The 18,941-nt window shown below is 40.6% G+C and overlaps 1 protein-coding gene across 4 annotated transcripts in view; it reads left to right on the top strand.

Moving 5' to 3' along the window:
• Positions 1–18,145, top strand: part of gak (cyclin G associated kinase) — a 136,832-nt gene extending 118,687 nt beyond the window's left edge. For 2 of the 4 annotated variants that reach the window (XM_063049208.1, XM_063049207.1), the window contains exons 23-28: positions 113–256; positions 2,342–2,455; positions 5,551–5,793; positions 8,183–8,331; positions 14,661–14,837; positions 15,301–18,145. In XM_063049208.1, coding sequence (XP_062905278.1) covers positions 113–256; positions 2,342–2,455; positions 5,551–5,793; positions 8,183–8,331; positions 14,661–14,837; positions 15,301–15,402 — 929 coding nt within the window. In that variant the 3' untranslated portion in view covers positions 15,403–18,145. The remainder of the gene's footprint in view (positions 1–112; positions 257–2,341; positions 2,456–5,550; positions 5,794–8,182; positions 8,332–14,660; positions 14,838–15,300) is intronic. The other 2 variants (XM_063049209.1, XM_063049210.1) reach the window with 2 other exon arrangements.
• The last annotated feature ends 796 nt before the right edge of the window (positions 18,146–18,941 follow it).

Raw genomic sequence — 18,941 nt, 5'->3', positions numbered from 1 at the left:
TGAAGTTGAAATCTCAAAGAAATATTCATCATGTTTCTCAGGGACCTTATAAATAATGCTAATGGGAAAATACTTGAGCTGGCTCATTTTAACCAACTGTGCCTACTTCCAGGGGCTGCAGCACCAGCAGGGACTTCAGAAGTTTCATCTTCTGCCAGTCAGCCGGACTTGATGAGTGGCTGGGATATGTGGACCACCAGCACTAACACAGTTCCACAACAGAATAACAAAGTTGCCTTTGGTACTACTGTACAAAGTAATACATGGTTTAAAAGTTATTTTCTCTGTAAAAATGGTTCCTGGTTTGTAGGACTCTTAATTAAGACTAAATGAAGTGAGATGTGGTATCTGAAAATTAATGAAACTGCTGGCATTGAGAGTCTGAAACTAAACAGAAAATACTAAAACAGGCAGCATCTATGAAGATGGAAAGTCAAATGTTTCAGGTCTGAAATCCTTCATTGGAAACTTTCTGAGGAAGTATTACAGACCTGCTTCTCTTTCCACAGAGAATGACTGAATTATTTTTTAAAATTTTCTCTGAGGTGTGGTGTCATTGATTGAAACCTTGTAGCTTGATTGGAACTTAACGTTTATGACAAAACAGTTGTCAGTCTTGGGCACAAAAGTTTTGAGCCTTAGAGCCCTAAACTGAGTAAACCAATTTGATGATCTCATAATTAACTGGACTGTTTAGTACTGGGGAAAATAAACATCGACTGGCTTTCTGAGCTCTGGAGCATCCAAAATACTTTATAGCCAGCTAAGGTACTTCAGAAGTATTGTAATTATTTGAGATGTAGGAATTACACAATTTCAAACAGGGATGTCCCACAAACCTCAATGCAATAAATGACCAATCCATTTCACTGATGGTCAGTTGACGGAGAATTCCCTGGCTATTTTTGAATTTTGTCCTGGGACTTTATATTTCATGCTGGCTGTTGGTGTAGTGGCATTAGCAACGGACTTCAAGGCAAATGGTCCCAAGTTTGAGTCTGGCTGGCTCCTTGCACACTTTCAATCTGTGTTGGGTTGAGCGTCGAGCTTGCAACTCGGCGTCATAAAAAAAAAATCAAATGCTAGAGAAACGGCAAAAATGCCGCCCAGTGTGCCACAAGGTATGAAAAGGAACAACAACAACTTTATATTTCAACCTGAGAATTCTGTTTAGAATCTCATTCAAAATACAGATAATGTAAATATGCGGACAGTGTTCTGGCTGTTAAGTAATAGGGTAGAGGTTAAATCACCATTATCTATATGTACATCGATCTTTTCCTCTCTAATTTTAGAATTAGAAATATACCCCTCTTTTTCAGGGTGGTGAAACTTAAATTTTTGAGAATACTGAAATAATAAAAGATCATAAATGAATGTCATCTCTGGAAATCTGAAATAAAAACAAAAAATACTGGAAATGTTCTGTTTTGATAAAGGATTTTGGTACTACTGTACAAAGTAATGTATGGTATAAAAGTATTTTCTCAGTAAAAATGCTTCCTGAATGTGGGGCTCTTAATTAAAACTAAATGAAATGATATGTGGTATCTGAAATTCAAGGAAACTGCAGATATAGACGCTGCCTGACCTGCTGAGTGTTTCCAGCATATTTTGTTTTTATTATAGCAGTAACCACTTTGTTTACAAAGCTTCTTTGTTAGTATACTGATGTATTTAGTGTGTTAATTTTAATTGTACAACTACACTAATTATTGAAGGACAAATTAAACATCCAATTTTAAAAAATGTGTAAGTAAACTAATCCTTTACATAATGTCCATATCCCTCTATTCGCTGCATGTTCATGTGCCTATCTAGGAACCTTCTGGATACCTCTACTACCCCTGGCAGCACATTTCAGGCATCCACCGCTCCCTGTGTAACAAACTTGGCCCGTACATCTCCTTTGAACTTACCCCTTCTCACTTTAAGCATGTGCCTTCTAGTATTAGACATTTACACCCTGGGATAAAGATATTAGCTGTCTATCTATGCTGTTCATAATTTTTATAAACTTCTGTCAGGTCTCCCTTCAGCCTCCACATTTCCAGAGAAGACATACCAAGTTTGTCCTTTTAGCACGTGCCCTTCAGTCTAAGCAACTTCCTGATAAATCTCTTCTTCATCCTCTCCAAAGCCTCCACATCTTTCCTGTGATGGGGTGACCAGAATGCAATACTCCAGTATTTTATAAAACTGCAACATAACTTTCCAACTCCTGGATAGTAATAGTTTACAGTGTAATGTTCTATAGGTTGTACCAGTATTGTTTATCTTGTACGATATGTTATTGCTCATCTGTAAGTGATATATTGGGTTGTGTCTGTTCTTGGTTCAGGTTTTACTTCAACCTCTGCGCCTGATCCTTCATCAAGTACATCGTTTAGTCAATCTAAGTCGCAGAGCTTTGATCCATTTGCTGATATCGGTAACCTTGGTTCAAGTTTATCAGGTAACTTTCTCCTTGGAATCTACCACATTCAGCTCTCCTTTCTTGCAAATACCACCCCATTTTTTAACCTCTACTTTTATAATTCTTGAATGCATTGCAGTCTTCCAGGTTCATACCCATCTTACCCACAACTTCAATCCTACCTGGTAGGTATATGTCTCAGCAATGGTATATACACAGCTGTGGTCCCAATTACCAATGATAGAGTGAAATTTTTAAAGTTTTTAAAGTGATTTGTCTTAATTTGACCAAGATTACAGCCTTTGACAGGGCTAAGTCACCATTCTTCTAGAATCTTGTCACTTGTAGCTCCTTTTCTTTTACTACTTCCATTGTTGGCTGAGAATCACCAACATTTGTTTCTCCTCCCAAGCCCATTCAGTCCTGTTTCTGTCAAATATCTACACTTGGGCCCCTTGTATTTCCCAGCTTCAAGTGTTGCCTTAGCAGTATCATTGATAAACACAGTACCTCACTTTTCTATGGCCAAGTCAGTTTTGAATCCAGTGTACCAAGTGTTCATGGATCTTATGTATCTTATACTTTTGGATGAGCACATTTTTCATTTATGTTGAAGATACACATACCTGCTTCACCAAAACTTCTCTTGACACACCCAGTTCCTCTAAATAGTTGTACTAATGGAAAGAAAATCCCCCCAAGTAAATATTTTGAAGACATTTTTGGAGCCCATCACAAATTATGTTCTAAAACAACAACTTCATGCATCTCTCACCATTTTCTGAGGTGGTTCTAATGTTTGACATCATATTTGACATTGAGTTGAGCTTTTGACCAGAAGCAGGTCATTGCTTAAACCAATTATTTCAACTTTGCTAATAATACCAGATAATACCTGGCATCAACTCCTCTGCTGATGAATTCCTCATTCATGCTATTAGTATTCCAATGGATGTCTGACCAAACAGTCATGTTCTACATTCTGTAAGTCTGAGATAATTGATAACTTACACAAACTTGTATAAATCTCATTCGCTAATCATATCTGTGCCTTGATTTTAAGATTCTCTCAACTCATTTCAAATAACTCTTGATTGATTTTTTGAAGAATTGACAAAGTTGATCGATGAGGATAGAGCAGTGAATGTTTTGTACATGAACTTGTAAAGCTTTCCACAAGGTACCTAATGGTGTGCTGGTCCGTGCTGATACATGGGATCCATGGAGACCTGGTGGAATTGGTTTGACTACAGAAGACAGGGTAGTGGTGGAGGGCTGTAATTCTTACTGAGTGTCTGTGACCTATGATGTTCTATAAGGATTAGTTCTGGGACCTCTGTTTGTGATATATGGAAATGATTTGGATGAAAATGAGTAAGGCTGATTTGTAAGTTTGCTGAGGCCACAAGAATTGTCGGAGTTGTGGGTAGTGAGGAAGGTTGTCAAAGGATTCAGCAGAAATACAGGTGAGTTGGAAGTGTGGGGAAAGTGATGAAAGATGGTGTTTAATCTGGACAAGTGAAAAGTCTTACACTTTGTGAAGTCAAATCCTTTGCAATTGGAGGAATGGAGAGTGGAAATAGTTACAGAGGCTGGGAGGTGAAAGATGCAGGTGACAAAGAACTGTAGATCGTGGAAACAGATGAGAGAGAAGTTGGAACATGGGATCAAATGATAGATACGGGGAGGGCAGATGGCACAGTGGGAGGTATATGTGAGTGATGGAGAGATGGTGTGGGTGGAGGAGAGTGAAAGAAACAAGGTTTTGGGGGTTGGGTGGGTATGGGAGGAATTGGATGGATAAAGAGAAGAGAGAAAAAGAGCAGCATTTCACCTGAAATTGGAGTATTCAGTGTTCATGCTGCCAGGTTGTAGGTTACCCAGAGGGAACATGAGAAGCTGTTCTTCGAGCTTGTGTTTAATCTCATCCTGGCAGTGGATGAGGACAGACAGGTCAGTGTGGGAACGGGAAGGAGAACAGATAACCACAAATTTACTTATCATTCTTCCTACATTGATGTGTCAGGAGTTACCAGTTAAAATGAGATGTTCTGTCTATTGGATGATCACAGATTTTTATCCCCTCTCTCCTCACTTTTAATATTGCTTTAAAAGGGATGTCTAAATTTCTGCTGATTCAACTCATGACTCTGCAATTTGATAGTATAACCAAAGCTAATTGATTATATTTTTATATCCACACAGAATAGGGTTCCTGGGGTTGATTTAGTCTGTGCCACTGTTTTTACTCCATTTGGGACTTCCTCCACTCCAAGTATATTTTTTTCAGCTTTCCCTGTAATCCTCCATTCCTTTCTCCCTTCTTTCTGTTCTACATACTTTCATCCAGGATATTGATGTTATTTGTTCAATTAGTCCGTGGACCTGGATGGATTGCAGGAGAGTGAGGACAGAGATGATGGGTGAAGAGACGCCATTCAGAAGCAAACAGCAGGGTTTAACTGAGCTCAGGTTTATGTGAGGAATGCACTGTTTGATGTGAGAATGCTTAATATGTATAACTTTGGTCGTCATATTTTGTGAGGGATTTGAAGGCACTAGAGAGAAGGGCAACTACACTCATTCCTAGTCTGCAGGGTATGAGCTATGAAGAAAGATTAAAAGAACTAAATCTTTTTAGCCTAAGTAGACATAGAACGAGAGGAAACATGATAGAAGTGTTCAAAATCATTAAGGGTATAAGTAAGGTGGAGGCCAGCTGCTACTTCAAAGTTAATCAATCATCAAGGACATGTGGCCAAAAGTGTAGACTGGTGAAAGGGAGATTTTAGACTAACATCAGGAAGCATTTCTTTACACAGCGAATTGTGGACAGATGGAACAAACTACCGAGTTGTGGAGTGAGAGTAGTACCTTAGAGACTCTCAAATCTAAACTCGATAGTTATTTCGACACACTATGTGAGTAGGAGTTTGGTAAGCTTTGTTAGGCTGAATGGCCTATTCTTGTCAAAAACTTTCTAATGTTATAAGGAAATAATTTGCTGTTATGGCTTTGCTGCATAATTTATTATATTTATCACATGAGAAGGTCCCAAGAATATCTACAAATGAAATATAAGCAATGCAGTTGTCCTGCTCTTGTCTTAATGTCTGTGTATGACCCTCTGTCAGGTTCTGTGAGTGGAAATTTTACATCTGGCGGGACGAGCACTCCGAAGTCTGCCCAGCCAACAAAGGGCAGTGGTTCTTGGCAACCTGGTAGAACATTGGGAAGCAATACAGCATCACGACAACAGACACCACATCCAAAACCATCTCAGCCAAAGCCAGCAGCCCAAAACAAACCCAACTACAATGTGAATTTTAGTGTGATTGGAAGTCGGGAGGAACGAGGTATTCGAGGGCCTGGATTTGGTAGGTTTTAATATGTTATTTTTCCATGTGACTTTTTAAAGTATTTTTACTACCAGTTTTTTTAAAATAAACCAATTTTAGTTGCATGGTATTATGTTATCAGAGGCATACAAAATCAGCTTTTTCCCATCTGGGTAGTGTAGTCTAAAACTAGAAGCCGTTGTTGGATGCTGAAGTTTCAGATCTGGGGTTCTTTGGAAGTCAAGAATGAGACATAAAAATGGTTGTTTATGACTGTTTTTATTAAGTATTGCAAGAATGAGGGAAGGAAGATGATGTGAAAGAGGGAAAGAGACCCAAGTGGCAGAGGAAAGAACAGAGCCAAAAAGACTGAGCAACATGATTTGGTCATCTTATACCATATTGCTAATTTAATTGAATTTCCATAGATAACAATTAGCCTATCAGATAGCCCCATTCAAGTAAAGCAATACCCACAACTGCAACCATTAAAAAAAATACACTGAACAATTACAAACAACAGGAATTCTGCAGATGCTGGAAATTCAAGCAACACACATCAAAGTGCTGATGAACACAGCAGGCCAGGCAGCATCTCTAGGAAGAGGTACAGTCGACGTTTCAGGCCGAGACCCTTCGTCAGGACTAACTGAAGGAAGAGCTAGTAAGAGATTTGAAAGTGGGAGGGGGAGGGGGAGATCCGAAATGATAGGAGAAGACAGGAGGGGGAGGGATGGAGCCAAGAGCTGGACAGGTGATTGGCAAAAGGGATACGAGAGGATCATGGGACAGGAGGTCCGGGAAGAAAGACGGGGGGGGGGGAACCCAGAGGATGGGCAAGGGGTATATTCAGAGGGACAGAGGGAGAAAAAAGAGAGTGAGAGAAAGAATGTGTGTATAAAAATAAATAACAGATGGGGTATGAGGGGGAGGTGGGGCGTTAGCGGAAGTTAGAGAAGTCGATGTTCATGCCATCAGGTTGGAGGCTACCCAGACGGAATATAAGGTGTTGTTCCTCCAACCTGAGTGTGGCATCATCTTTACAGTAGAGGAGGCCGTGGATAGACATGTCAGAATGGAAATGGGAGGCCACTGGGAGATCCTGCTTTCTCTGGTGGACAGAGCATAGGTGTTCAGCAAAGCGGTCTCCCAGTCTGCGTCGGGTCTCGCCAATATATAAAAGGCCACATTGGGAGCACCGGACGCAGTATATCACCCCAGCCGACTCACAGGTGAAGTGTCGCCTCACCTGGAAGGACTGTTTGGGGCCCTGAATGGTGGTAAGGGAGGAAGCGTAAGGGCATGTGTAGCACTTGTTCCGCTTACACGGATAAGTGCCAGGAGGGAGATCAGTGGGGAGGGATGGGGGGGAACGAATGGACAAGGGGGTTGTGTAGGGAGCAATCCCTGCGGAAAGCGGGGGGGGGGGGTGGGAAAGATGTGCTTAGTGGTGGGATCCCGTTGGAGGTGGCGGAAGTTACGGCGAATAATATGTTGGACCCGGAGGCTGGTGGGGTGGTAGGTGAGGACCAGGGGAACCCTATTCCTAGTGGGGTGGCAGGAGGATGGAGTGAGAGCAGATGTATGTGAAATGGGGGAGATGCGTTTAAGAGCAGAATTGATAGTGGAGGAAGGGAAGCCCCTTTCTTTAAAAAAGGAGGACATCTCCCTCGTTCTAGAATGAAAAGCCTCATCCTGAGAGCAGATGCGGCGGAGACGGAGGAATTGTGAGAAGGGGATGGCGTTTTTGCAAGAGACAGGGTGAGAAGAGGAATAGTCCAGGTAGCTGTGAGAGTCAGTAGGCTTATAGTAGACATCAGTGGATAAGCTGTCTCCAGAGACAGAAAGATCTAGAAAGGAGAGGGAGGTGTCGGAAATGGCCAGGTAAACTTGAGGGCAGGGCAGGCTGAACAATTACATGTATGTAGATAATTATATAAGGACAAGCAAAAGTAACAATTATATAGTCGAATCTATTAGCATAGATTTGAGAGAGGAAAAATTTAAAGAACTGTGGGACATATTTTTCAGAGAGTTGTAGGTATGTGGAACAAGCCAGAGGAACTGATATAGGCAGACACGACATTGAAGACATTTGGACAGGTGCATAGGAAAAGGAATGGTTTGAGGTGGAAATTGGATTCGTTTAGATGGAAATTTTGTTGGGCATGGACATTAGGCCAAAGGATCTGTATAAATCTTTGAGTCTTCATGCTTCTTGCTTTAATCTAGAATCTAAGTTCCCTCATTTAAGCATATCCTCCAAAACTATTGCTATTTGTTTTAACTCGCCTCCATCAAATCATGGTTTGATCTCCATTCTGATTAAAATCACCACATTTTTGGAAAATGTTTTCTTGTTACTGATTAATGGTCATGAATAAAGTGAGTCAATTCCTGTTAATGAAATTTTATTCTAACACTTCAGGACCAAAACCAAAAGTATCTGCAAATGACTTTCAGGATCTGTTATCAGATCAGGGTTTTTCCAGTACATCAGATAAAAAAGGACCAAAAACTATTGCAGAAATGCGGAGAGAAGAGATGACGAAAGAAATGGATCCTCTAAAACTGAAGGTTTGGAAAATATATTCAGACTTTGAATATCTGAATTTTAAATTGATATTTTATAAAGTGTATGTAATGCCCTGGTTCATATTTTTGCTATTATGCTGTATGTATTTCATTTTTCAGTTCTGTAAGAGCAGCTTGTTTTCAGCTTGTTTGAGTTATACTTTATACTTTATTGTCGCCAAACAATTCATACTAGAACGTACAATCATCACAGCGATATTTGATTCTGCGCTTCCTGCTCCCTGGATTACAAATATTAAATATTAAAAATAGTAAAAATTAGTAAATATTAGAAATTTTAATTATAAATCATAAATAGAAAATAGAAAAATGGAAAGTAAGGTAGTGCAAAAAAAAACGAGAGGCAGGTCCAGATATTTGGAGGGTATGGCCCAGATCCGGGTCAGGATCCGTTCAGCAGTCTTATCACAGTTGGAAAGAAGCTGTTCCCAAATCTGGCCGTACGAGTCTTCAAGCTCTTGAGCCTTCTCCCAGAGGGAAGAGGGACTAAAAGTCTGTTGGCTGGGTGGATCGTGTCCTTGATTATCCTGGCAGCACTGCTCCGACAGCATGTGGTGTAAAGTGAGTCCAAGGACAGAAGATTGGTTTGTGTGATGTGCTGCGCCATGTTCACGATCTTCTGCAGCTTCTTTCGGTCTTGGACAGGACAACTTCCATACCAGGTTGTGATACACCCTAGAAGAATGCTTTCTATGGTGCATCTATAAAAATTAGTGAGGGTTTTAGGGTACAGGCCAAATTTCTTTAGTTTTCTCAGGAAATAAAGGTGCTGGTGGGCCGCCTTGGCAGTGAACTCTGCTTGGTTGGACTAAGTCAGGTAATTTGTGATATTGACCCCGAGGAACTTAAAGCTTTTGATCTGTTCCACTTGCGCACCACTGATGTAAATAGGGTCATGCGGTCCGCTACTCCTTCTTGAGGTCAACAACCAATTCCTTCGTCTTGCTGATGTTGAGGGACAGGTTATTGTCTTCGCACCATGCCACCAGGTTCTTAATTTCCTCTTTGTACTCAAACTCATCATTACCCGAGATACGGCCTACAATTGTTGTGTCATCAGCAAACTTATATATTGAGTTTGATGGAAACTTGGCTACACAATCATGGGTGTACAGTGAGTACAGCAGGGGGCTGAGTACACAGCCTTGTGGGGCACCGGTGCTCAGAGTGATTGTAGAGGAGAGCTTGTCCCCTATTTTAAAGCCTGGGTCCTGTCTGTGAGGAAGCTGAAGATCCATCTGTAGATTCGAGTGCTAAGGCCCAGGTTCCGGAGCTTAGGAATCAGTTTATTTGGAATGATGGTATTAAAGGCAGAGCTGTAGTCAGTGAAAAGGAGCCTTACGTATGCGTCTTTATTCTTCAGGTGTTCTAAGGAGGAATGTAGGGCCAGAGAGATGGCATCTGCCGTTGACCTGTTGCTCCTGTAGGCGAATTGCAAAGCGTCGAGGTTGACCGGTAGGCTGTGGTTGATGTGTGCCATAACCAATCTCTCGAAGCACTTCATAGCAATTGATGTCAGAGCCACAGGTGGATAGTCATTCAGGCATGCCACCTTGCTGTTCTTCGGCACTGGGATTATCACTGCCTTCTTAAAACACGAGGGGATCTTAGACTGAAGCAAGGAGCAGTTGAAGATGTCAGCAAACACTCCAGCTAGCTGGCTTTCACAGGCTCAGAGAACCCGTCCCAGGATGACATCTGGGCCCGTCGCCTTCCTTGGATTTATCTTCAGGAAGGCCCTTCTGACATCCTCCTCGGTGATGATGAATCTCGATGCCACCAGGTCCGGTTCATCCGGAGGGAGCGGGACGCTCCTCTTCTGTTTGAATCTTGCGTAGAATACGTTAAGTTCGTCAGGAAGAGAAGCGCCACAGTTATTGATATTCCCAGCCTTTTTTTTGCGCCCAGTGATCTCATTTAGACCCTGCCATAGTCTATTGGCATCCCTCTGGTTAGTCTGGGCTTCCAACTTGTCTGTATATTGCCTCTTGGCGCCCTTAATGGCTTTCCGGAGTTCATGCCTGGATTCCGTGTAGCGACTGGTATCCCCAGACCTAAAAGCCGCAGCTCTAGCCTTCAAAATGGACTTAACCTCATAATTCATCCAAGGTTTCCGGTTAGGAAATACCCGGATTGTCTTGCGAGACACACAGTCCTCTGTGCATTTCCAAATAAAGTCCGTGACAGCTGAGGCATACTCATCGAGGTTAGCTGCTGAGTCCTTGAATACTAACTAGTCCACCGATTCAAAGCAGTCACGGAGGACCTCATCCGTTTCCTCTGTCCAACGCGACACTACTTTTGACACCGTGACCTCCCGCTTTAGTTTATGTTTGTAAGCCGGGAGGAGGAGTACGGCCTGATGGTCCGATTTTCCGAAGTGAGGTCGTGAGACGGAACGGTAGGCATCCTTGACTGCTGTGTAGCAGTGGTCAAGTATATTTGGGCCTCTAGTGGGGCAGGAAACATGTTGGTATAACTTTGTCAGCGCCTTTCTGAGGTTGGCCTAGTTAAAGTCCCCGGCTGTAATGAGCAAAGCCTCTGATACCTGGTCTCAAGTTCATTGATGTTGGCATACAGTATGTTCAGAGCACACTCCACGTCCGCCTGCAGGGGAATGTAGACCGCTGTTAGTATGACCGAGGTGAATTCCCGTAGTAGATAGTAGGGACGACACTTCACCGACAGGTGTTCCAGGTCCGGGCTGCAGGAGCTTGTCAGTGCCACTGTGTCCGAGCAGCACGCAGTGTTGATTAGTAGGCAGATACCACCTCCCCTCGTCTTGCCCGAAGACGCCGTGCGGTCCATCCGATGGATTGAAAATCCCTCTGGTCGGATGGCACTGTCGGGGGTGCTAGGGGAGAGCCAGGTCTCGGTGAAACAGAATACACAGCAGTTCTGCATCTCCCTGCAGTAGGCGAGTCTCCCTTTAAGATCATCCAGCTTGTTTTCTATGGCTTTCATATTAGCTAGTAGGATGGTGGGCACAGGGACCCCGAAGCCCCTCACTGGTCAGGTCCAGGTGCGGTCCGGAGTTTAAGAAGATAAGGGATGAGGAGAAATGTGTGCTATCTGATTAGGATGGTTGAATTAAGGGCAGGTTTCTCTGGTGAGGGACACTGAGGTTGGGCTTGGGGGTTCGAGAGGAGATGAAGGGGGAAGACGCAGGAGAGAAGAGGTCGTAGGATTCGACCTGGAGTCGGACCGTGGTTTGACGAAGCCAGGGTGAGATTGATTGAGGATCGGTGACTATTGAGAAACTGTGAACTCCAACTTGTGCACATTAGGCTGTTTCATTAAAATGGGCCCTTTTCTCTTTCCGCTAGAGAAAGCAGTATCTCCCAGTGGCCACACATTTTAATTCCACGTCCCATTCCCATTCTGGTATGTCCCTCCTCGTCTACTGTCAAGATGAAGCCACACTCGGGTTGGAAGAACAACACCTTATATTCCGTCTGGGTAGCCTCCAACCAGATGACATGAACATTGACTTCTCTAACTTCCGTTAATGCCCCACCTCCCCCTCGTACCCCATCCATTATTTATTTATTTATTCATTCATTCATTCATTTTTCTTTCCCCTTTTTTCTCTCTCTTTTTTCTCCCTCTGTCCCTCTCACTATAACTCCTTGCCCATCCTCTGGGCTCCCCCCCCACTTTCTTTCTCCCTTGGCCTCCCGTCCCATGATCCTCTCCCTTCTCCAGCCTCATATCCCTTTTGCCAATCAACTGTCCAGCTCTTGGCTCCATCTCTCCCCCTCCTGTCTTCTCCTATCATTTCGGATCTCCCCCTCCCCCTCCCACTTTCAAATCTCTTACTAGCTCTTCTTTCAGTGAGTTCTGACGAAGGGAATCGGCCTGAAACGTCGACTGTACCTCTTCCTATAGATGCTGCCTGGCCTGCTGTGTTCACCAGCACTTTTTTTATGTGTGTAGCCCTTCTCTCTTTTATTGTTCTTTTCTTTACTAACCCTTTAGTCAAATTAAGAATCATAAAGATAATCTTTTAATTGTGTGTGGTATACTGTCTGTTGTTTCGTAGCACTAATTTGTAACAGGGTCATGAATTACACAGCATCCACGTAAACGGATTTGGGGTGGGAGAGCGCCTCAATGTCATGAGTTTGGCGGGGCCGGATGTTGTGTTCCCTAGACTTATGCAGCCAAGGAAACCAGGGGATTTCATGTAGTATAAATTTAGTTGTATATTGAGTTTGTAACTGCTAAAGTGGAGTTTAGAGATGCTCACAAATTCTAGTTTATACTAGTCAGGTGTGTTCCCACCCTTTGCTAGACATGATCTAGTTTAATTACCAGATTGTAGGTGAGGAAGTTTTAGAACATAGAACAGTACAGCATGGGAACAGGCCCTTCAGCTGACAATGTTGTTTTGAGATAATCTGGAATACCAATCTGAGCATGACTGAGGCAGATTATATAGTAAACTATAAAGAGGAGGATTAGGATGTATATCTAAAAGAGAAACAATGCAGTGTTAGATGTAAGAAACAGGGAAATGGATCAAATTACATAGCTTTTTCAAAGAATTAGCATAGTTACAGTGTTCGAAGATATATGAAATTAAATGAATGGGAGAAATGTACCACTGATGTATTAAATATGCATTATTGCATGTTTGTTGAAAATCATCTTAATTTTCTTGGTTGATTTAAAAGAATAGATAAAATATCTGAGGAAAAGTATTTTCTTTTGTTTATGAGAATTGCCCATTCGTCTGTTTGGTGTGTCTGGTTGTACCTTAATGAGGTGCTTAAATTCTTCATGGTTTTAATTGTCACATCAAAGCCTGACATCATAGTGACATCTTATTCTGAAAATGATAGCTTAAAGTTGATGTGAAAGATTGATCTGTTGTTTCTTTGATATCTTCATCTGAAATCCGCAAATTATTCCTCATTTTGAATTCTTCAGCTGACAGCATATGAAAGCAGTATTTTCAAATCCTTATACATTGGTTTGCATGTATGAACTTTGATTGAAGTCTCGAGCAACACAGTAGTCAGTGATATTTTTCTTTGCTTACAGTCAGAGTTCAAACTGGCACTTTTGAAATGGTTTAACATTCAGTGATGATACTGATGTTACATGATTGTATCACTGAGCACCAGCAGACGTGAAACTCTTGCTTCACCCAGGGAAGGGTAAAAATAAAGTGAGATGTTCAGTTGTTTAAATTTGTTCTGGCATTCAATCTGATTATGATTTGTATGTTGCTTAATTCTATTACAACCTGTTGTATATTCTGTTTTCTTGTGCTATGATGAAGCTTTGTAAATATTGCCACTGTAGTCTTACAGTGAATGACTTTATTTAGAAACATAGAAAACCTACAGCACAGTGCAGGCCCTTTGGCCCACAAAGCTGTACCGAACATATCCTTACCTTAGAAATTACCTAGGGTTACCCATAGCCCTCTGGTTTTTCTAAGCTCCATGTACCTATCCAGGAGTCCCTTAAAAAAACCCTATCGTATCCGCCTCCACCACCGTTGTCAGCAGCCCATTCCATGCACTCACCACTCTCTGCGTAAAAAAACTTACCACTGACATCTCCTCTATACCTATTTCCAAGCACCTTAAAACTTAAGGTGATTGGGAGTAGGTACAGAGGAGATGTCAGGGTAAGTTTTTTTACGCAGAGAGTGGTGAGTGCATGGAATGGGCTGCTGACAACGGTGGTGGAGGTGGATAAGACAGGGTTTTTTAAGAGACTTTTGGATAGGTACATGGAGCTTAGAAAAATGGAGGGCTATGGGTAACCCGAGTAATTTCTAAGGTAGGGACATGTTTGTCATAACTTTGGGAGCCGAAGTTTTGTGCAGTAGGTTTTCTATGTTTCTATGTTTTTCTGCAGCAGTGACACTATCTCTGATCAACAGTGCCACGCCACCACCTCTTTTGCCTCCCTCCCTGTCTTTTCTGAAACATCTAAAGCCTGGCACTCCAAGTAACTATTCCTGCCCCTGAGCCATCCAGGTTTCTGTAATGGCCACAATAACATAGCTCCATGTACTGATCCACAGTATCCAAAGTACTGATCCAAAATTTTTATTTTAAAAATTATAAAATGATATTAATTCGTTTGTTTTTCAAAGAGACACATTTGAATTCTATGTTTGCTTCCATTTTTGGGATACTTGAGGATATTGCCAGCCTATCCAGTGCATGTTCTTTGGCCATCTCAATGTATGGTGCTATTCTTTAGTCATCACGCATGAGGCTTAACCTTAGTTTTTCACAAATTTTCATAGGTTTTTGAACCATGAACTAAAATAGTAATTGTTTTGCTAGATCTTTGACTGGATTGAAGGAAAAGAGAGAAACATAAGAGCATTATTGTCAACTCTACACACAGTACTATGGGAAGGAGAAACCAAATGGAAACCTGTCAGCATGGCGGATATAGTACACCCAGACCAGGTGAAGAAAGTCTATAGGAAAGCAATACTTGTGGTTCATCCTGACAAGGTAAGTTTAACAGCATGGCATTGTCAGAAAAACCAAAAGGATAAAAGTGAAAGTTTGGAGAATTGGTCCACATATAACATCATGGAAGATACATGGTATTTTTAAAATATTTGAAAGAAAGAGAACTATTGCAATTAAATATAAATGTATTTAAATTTTGAACACAATAGGAAAATGTAGAGTTCAAATTATTACATGTGCAGCTTTTCATAGAGTGATAGTTATACAGCATGAAAACAAGCCCAATTTGACCATGTAACCATGATGTCTATCCAAACTATTTGTCTGTCTTTACCTATATATCGCTAAATGATTACTAAATGCATAAGGGAATTTTAGCGTTTATTTCAGGTGTAAAATTTTGCATGCAGTGTGATTAACATTTTAAAATTTCAAACAGATAAGTTAGAAAATTGCACTTAAGCTTTTGTGGATATATTAAACACTTTTGTTTTTCTTTAAGGCCACAGGTGAGCCGTATGAACAGTATGCCAAAATGATCTTCATGGAACTGAATGATGCTTGGTCAGAATTTGAAAACCAGGGGTCAAAGGCACTCTTCTGAAATCCTGAACTTCTAGAAATGATGAATGATGCTGATCAAAGTGCTAGTCGGTATTCCCTTCACCAGGAACAACACTGCAAAGGATCATATCTTCAGGTGTCTTCAAACTTCATGCTCATGGAATGTTTACTGCAGATTGCAGTTTAAAACACACAGTTTTTTCACAATTGTTTTTTGATGCACTTCCTGCATCATGAAGGCAATCCTACACTGCTACAGGATGATGGCAGGGGTCAGAAAACCGCTTTTTTAACTTTTAAGCTATTGCAGTAAATTGGCTTTTGAAACCTATGTCAAAATCTAGTTTGTTCTTTGATACTGAGGTGAAAATGTTTCAAGTCATCAGTAGAAGAATTAAATGATGTGAGGTCCAGTTCTAAAAATATATAGTTGTAGACTTAGGTGAGATAGTCAACAATCCTTTACCTTTAAAAATTGGAAAGGAAGCATTCCAGTTGGCAGACAGCATGCCTCTTCTCATCTTCTCCAGCCTTTGTTTATATGTTTACCATGTCTGTCTGTTTATCATGCCAGCACTCTTTTTTGTTTGTTTAATTTCCACCCGAAAGGCTCTTGGCTAGAATTGATGTTCATTTTCTTTGTTTATATGGGTAATAATTTATCTTTTGGAAATTAGAGATTTCTATGAGCAAGTCCTTGCTTACTCATTTATTGATTTATGTAATAATGTAAATTTGCTGTTTGTGATTCTTTTATGTGTTGTGAAATATTATGTTGCCATACTTTGAAGCATTAAGCTGAGAGAGGTCAATGACCACATTCTAAGGTACAGCACATCAATGCTGTAACTTTTAGCTGGTGAATGAGGTCAAGTGTTGACCTGCGGTTGTGGAAAATGATTTGCATTAACTTGAAGTGAAGTGAATGTTAGATTTATCTTATTAAAATTTGAGTGTTTCCAGTTTGCATTCCAACCATCGTTAGTGTCCGTTGAGCACCAATTTCCAGGAGGTGAAATTTAGGAAGATTTTTCATTTGTGTATGAAAGGAGACTGTTTGCTGTACTTTTCATTCAAGTATCTTGTCTCACGTGGTCCTTTCTTTCTAGAAGAATTTGAGCAGTTGAGCAGTTTTCTGTTCTGGGGAGAAATTCTAAATGCATGAATGCCAATGTCATTCAGAGCTGATACTGAATTACAGGATTAAAGGTCCATGATCTGGTTTCTGATTTTTAAAGTTGGTTTGGATTCATCTCAATAAAGTATTTTGAACTGAAGTGATTTGCATTTTAGTGGATTTGGTGCACTGTTTTAATTTATATTGTGGGAACTAACAGTTCCTGCAGAATGGAGTTATCTTGTCCTAGAATTGATGCAACGTGACAGAAATCACATTTATAAATCTGAATCAATTAGGCATAAATTTCTTTTGAAAAATAGGTTATTGATATATCTGTTTACATAAAATAAGAGTTAATTACTTGATTGTTGGGTAATGAAGAAAAATGAGAATCTGTATTGCAAATATTTTCTAATATGGCATATTGACATATTGTTGTTTAATGTGTTACTCCCACTAGCCCATGTTATTCTAATGATTTGTGACTCACTGTTGTTTGTTTGTTTGTAATTTGATGACTCCATACATTATATTTCAGCCAAGAGGGAAGAAAGAAATAGTTCATACAACTACTTATCCACTAATAGTGGAGTTGTGTATTAGAGAAGTATATCTGCCATTTGATATATTTTCACCAGTCTGCTTTGATTGGCAACCAAGAAGAGCAAGGATAACATGATCCAACATCCACAATTTGAATTTTAAGTGTCATCTTGTATTGGGAATTCAAACCCACATATTCAACAAGCGAAGTCCAGTGCAGATCCTGACAATATGATGTTAGACCACTAAGTATTTAACAGAAAGCCACATTTATGATATTGCTGTGCTGAAGAACTTTAACATTATGAGGCCATGTGTAGTTTGAAAGAGTTTTTCAGACAGGCAGATGTTTATCACGTAACTGAGAATAATAATGAACAGAGATAATGCAGTGGCATACAAGATGATGTCAAAGCTGAGCAGTTAACGTGCGATAAACACTACAACTGAACTAAGCAGGTACAGCATCCTTTTTGGTATTAATTTGAAAGAGTGTGGCTGAAATACTTCCTGAGAGTACACAGCATGCAGAAGCAAGATCTAAAATTTTCATAAGTTTGTATATCTTGGCATTGTTTAATGAAGGATACATTATGTAATTTTTTTTTCTCTGGGAACAAAGAGTTAAATAGCAAGTGATAAATAGCAGGAGCCTTGCATTACTAGATGGACACTCCTTAAATGGCAGATATAGAGCACTGCAGCCATTTTATAGTTTAGGAGCAAATTTCAAGTGCAAAATGCAAAACATTTGTGCTTCTATTTACCTTACCTTATGGGAAAAATTTGATTGCACAATTACTTTTTAAATCTAATATGATCTTCATGTGTGTAATTCTTAGGGGATATATTGAAGGGATTACATAAAATCTTATTTTGGACAGTTATCAGAAAATGTTACACAAGGTGAATTTTTAATATGGAAATATTGTATTATCTATAAATTGTACAACACCCTATATGTATATATAGAACAAACAGAATTGATGCCTCAAACATTGTAAGAAGGGGTTTGTGTAAGAAACATAATGGAGACTTTGTTAATTTAGTCACATACTTTATCTGAAATAAGTGTCTTATTTGTGAATGACATTAATGGCTAATAAAATAAGATTGATTTATCCCATCGTTGACGGCCTCGCTTCTTTATTGAAAGTGATTAATTTCATCACTTCAAATTAATTTTGCATAAGGTGTGACATGGTTTGTTTTTTATGTGCATTGTAGTAACATGCTCAGACCTTTTCCTATTTTAAGTTCAATTTAAATTTAATTGTCATTCAACCATACATAAATATCCATGAATACAGGCAAACGAAACAGCATTACTCTGGATCCAAGGTACAAAACACAGTAGCAATAGTCATACACAGTACAAGGTACATATAGCACATATAAGATAGCAAGCTCATATAAGATGGCAGTAAAATACAGTCACACAAAAAATATATAGTCCAAATCCCTGAGTCCATGAATGTTGCAGTGGTCTACAGTGGAATAAACAATACAGCTCACCTTCTGCCGAGCGAACACGGGGTGGTGGGAGGGGGAGCACCAACTCCAGCATGGACACCATGCCACGCCACACCACCTCCAGCACCCCAGTAGAGTGTCTGACTCCCAGGCCTGCCCTGGGTGGCTGCAAATAGGCAACGCCGTGGCTTGAGGCCTAGTCCTCGCTATAACCAAGGCCACGCAGTTCCCCTGCCAATTTCCAATAAGCTAAACCACCCATGTCCAACAGGGTCTTGTGATCAGAAGAAAGTAAGCCGATCACTTGCTGTTACACTACACACCTCCTTTGCGCATCAACACCATTCTGTCTTAGGCAGCATCACAATCTGCAGATCCTTCAGTTTCTCTGCCAGCACACAAGTTGCTGATGGGGTTGACCTGTGATACTTATAAGTTCTTAA

This window comes from Mobula hypostoma, chromosome 5 (assembly GCF_963921235.1).
Source record: "Mobula hypostoma chromosome 5, sMobHyp1.1, whole genome shotgun sequence".
Lineage (NCBI taxonomy): Eukaryota > Metazoa > Chordata > Chondrichthyes > Myliobatiformes > Myliobatidae > Mobula > Mobula hypostoma.
This window is presented reverse-complemented; position numbering and strand designations above follow the sequence as displayed.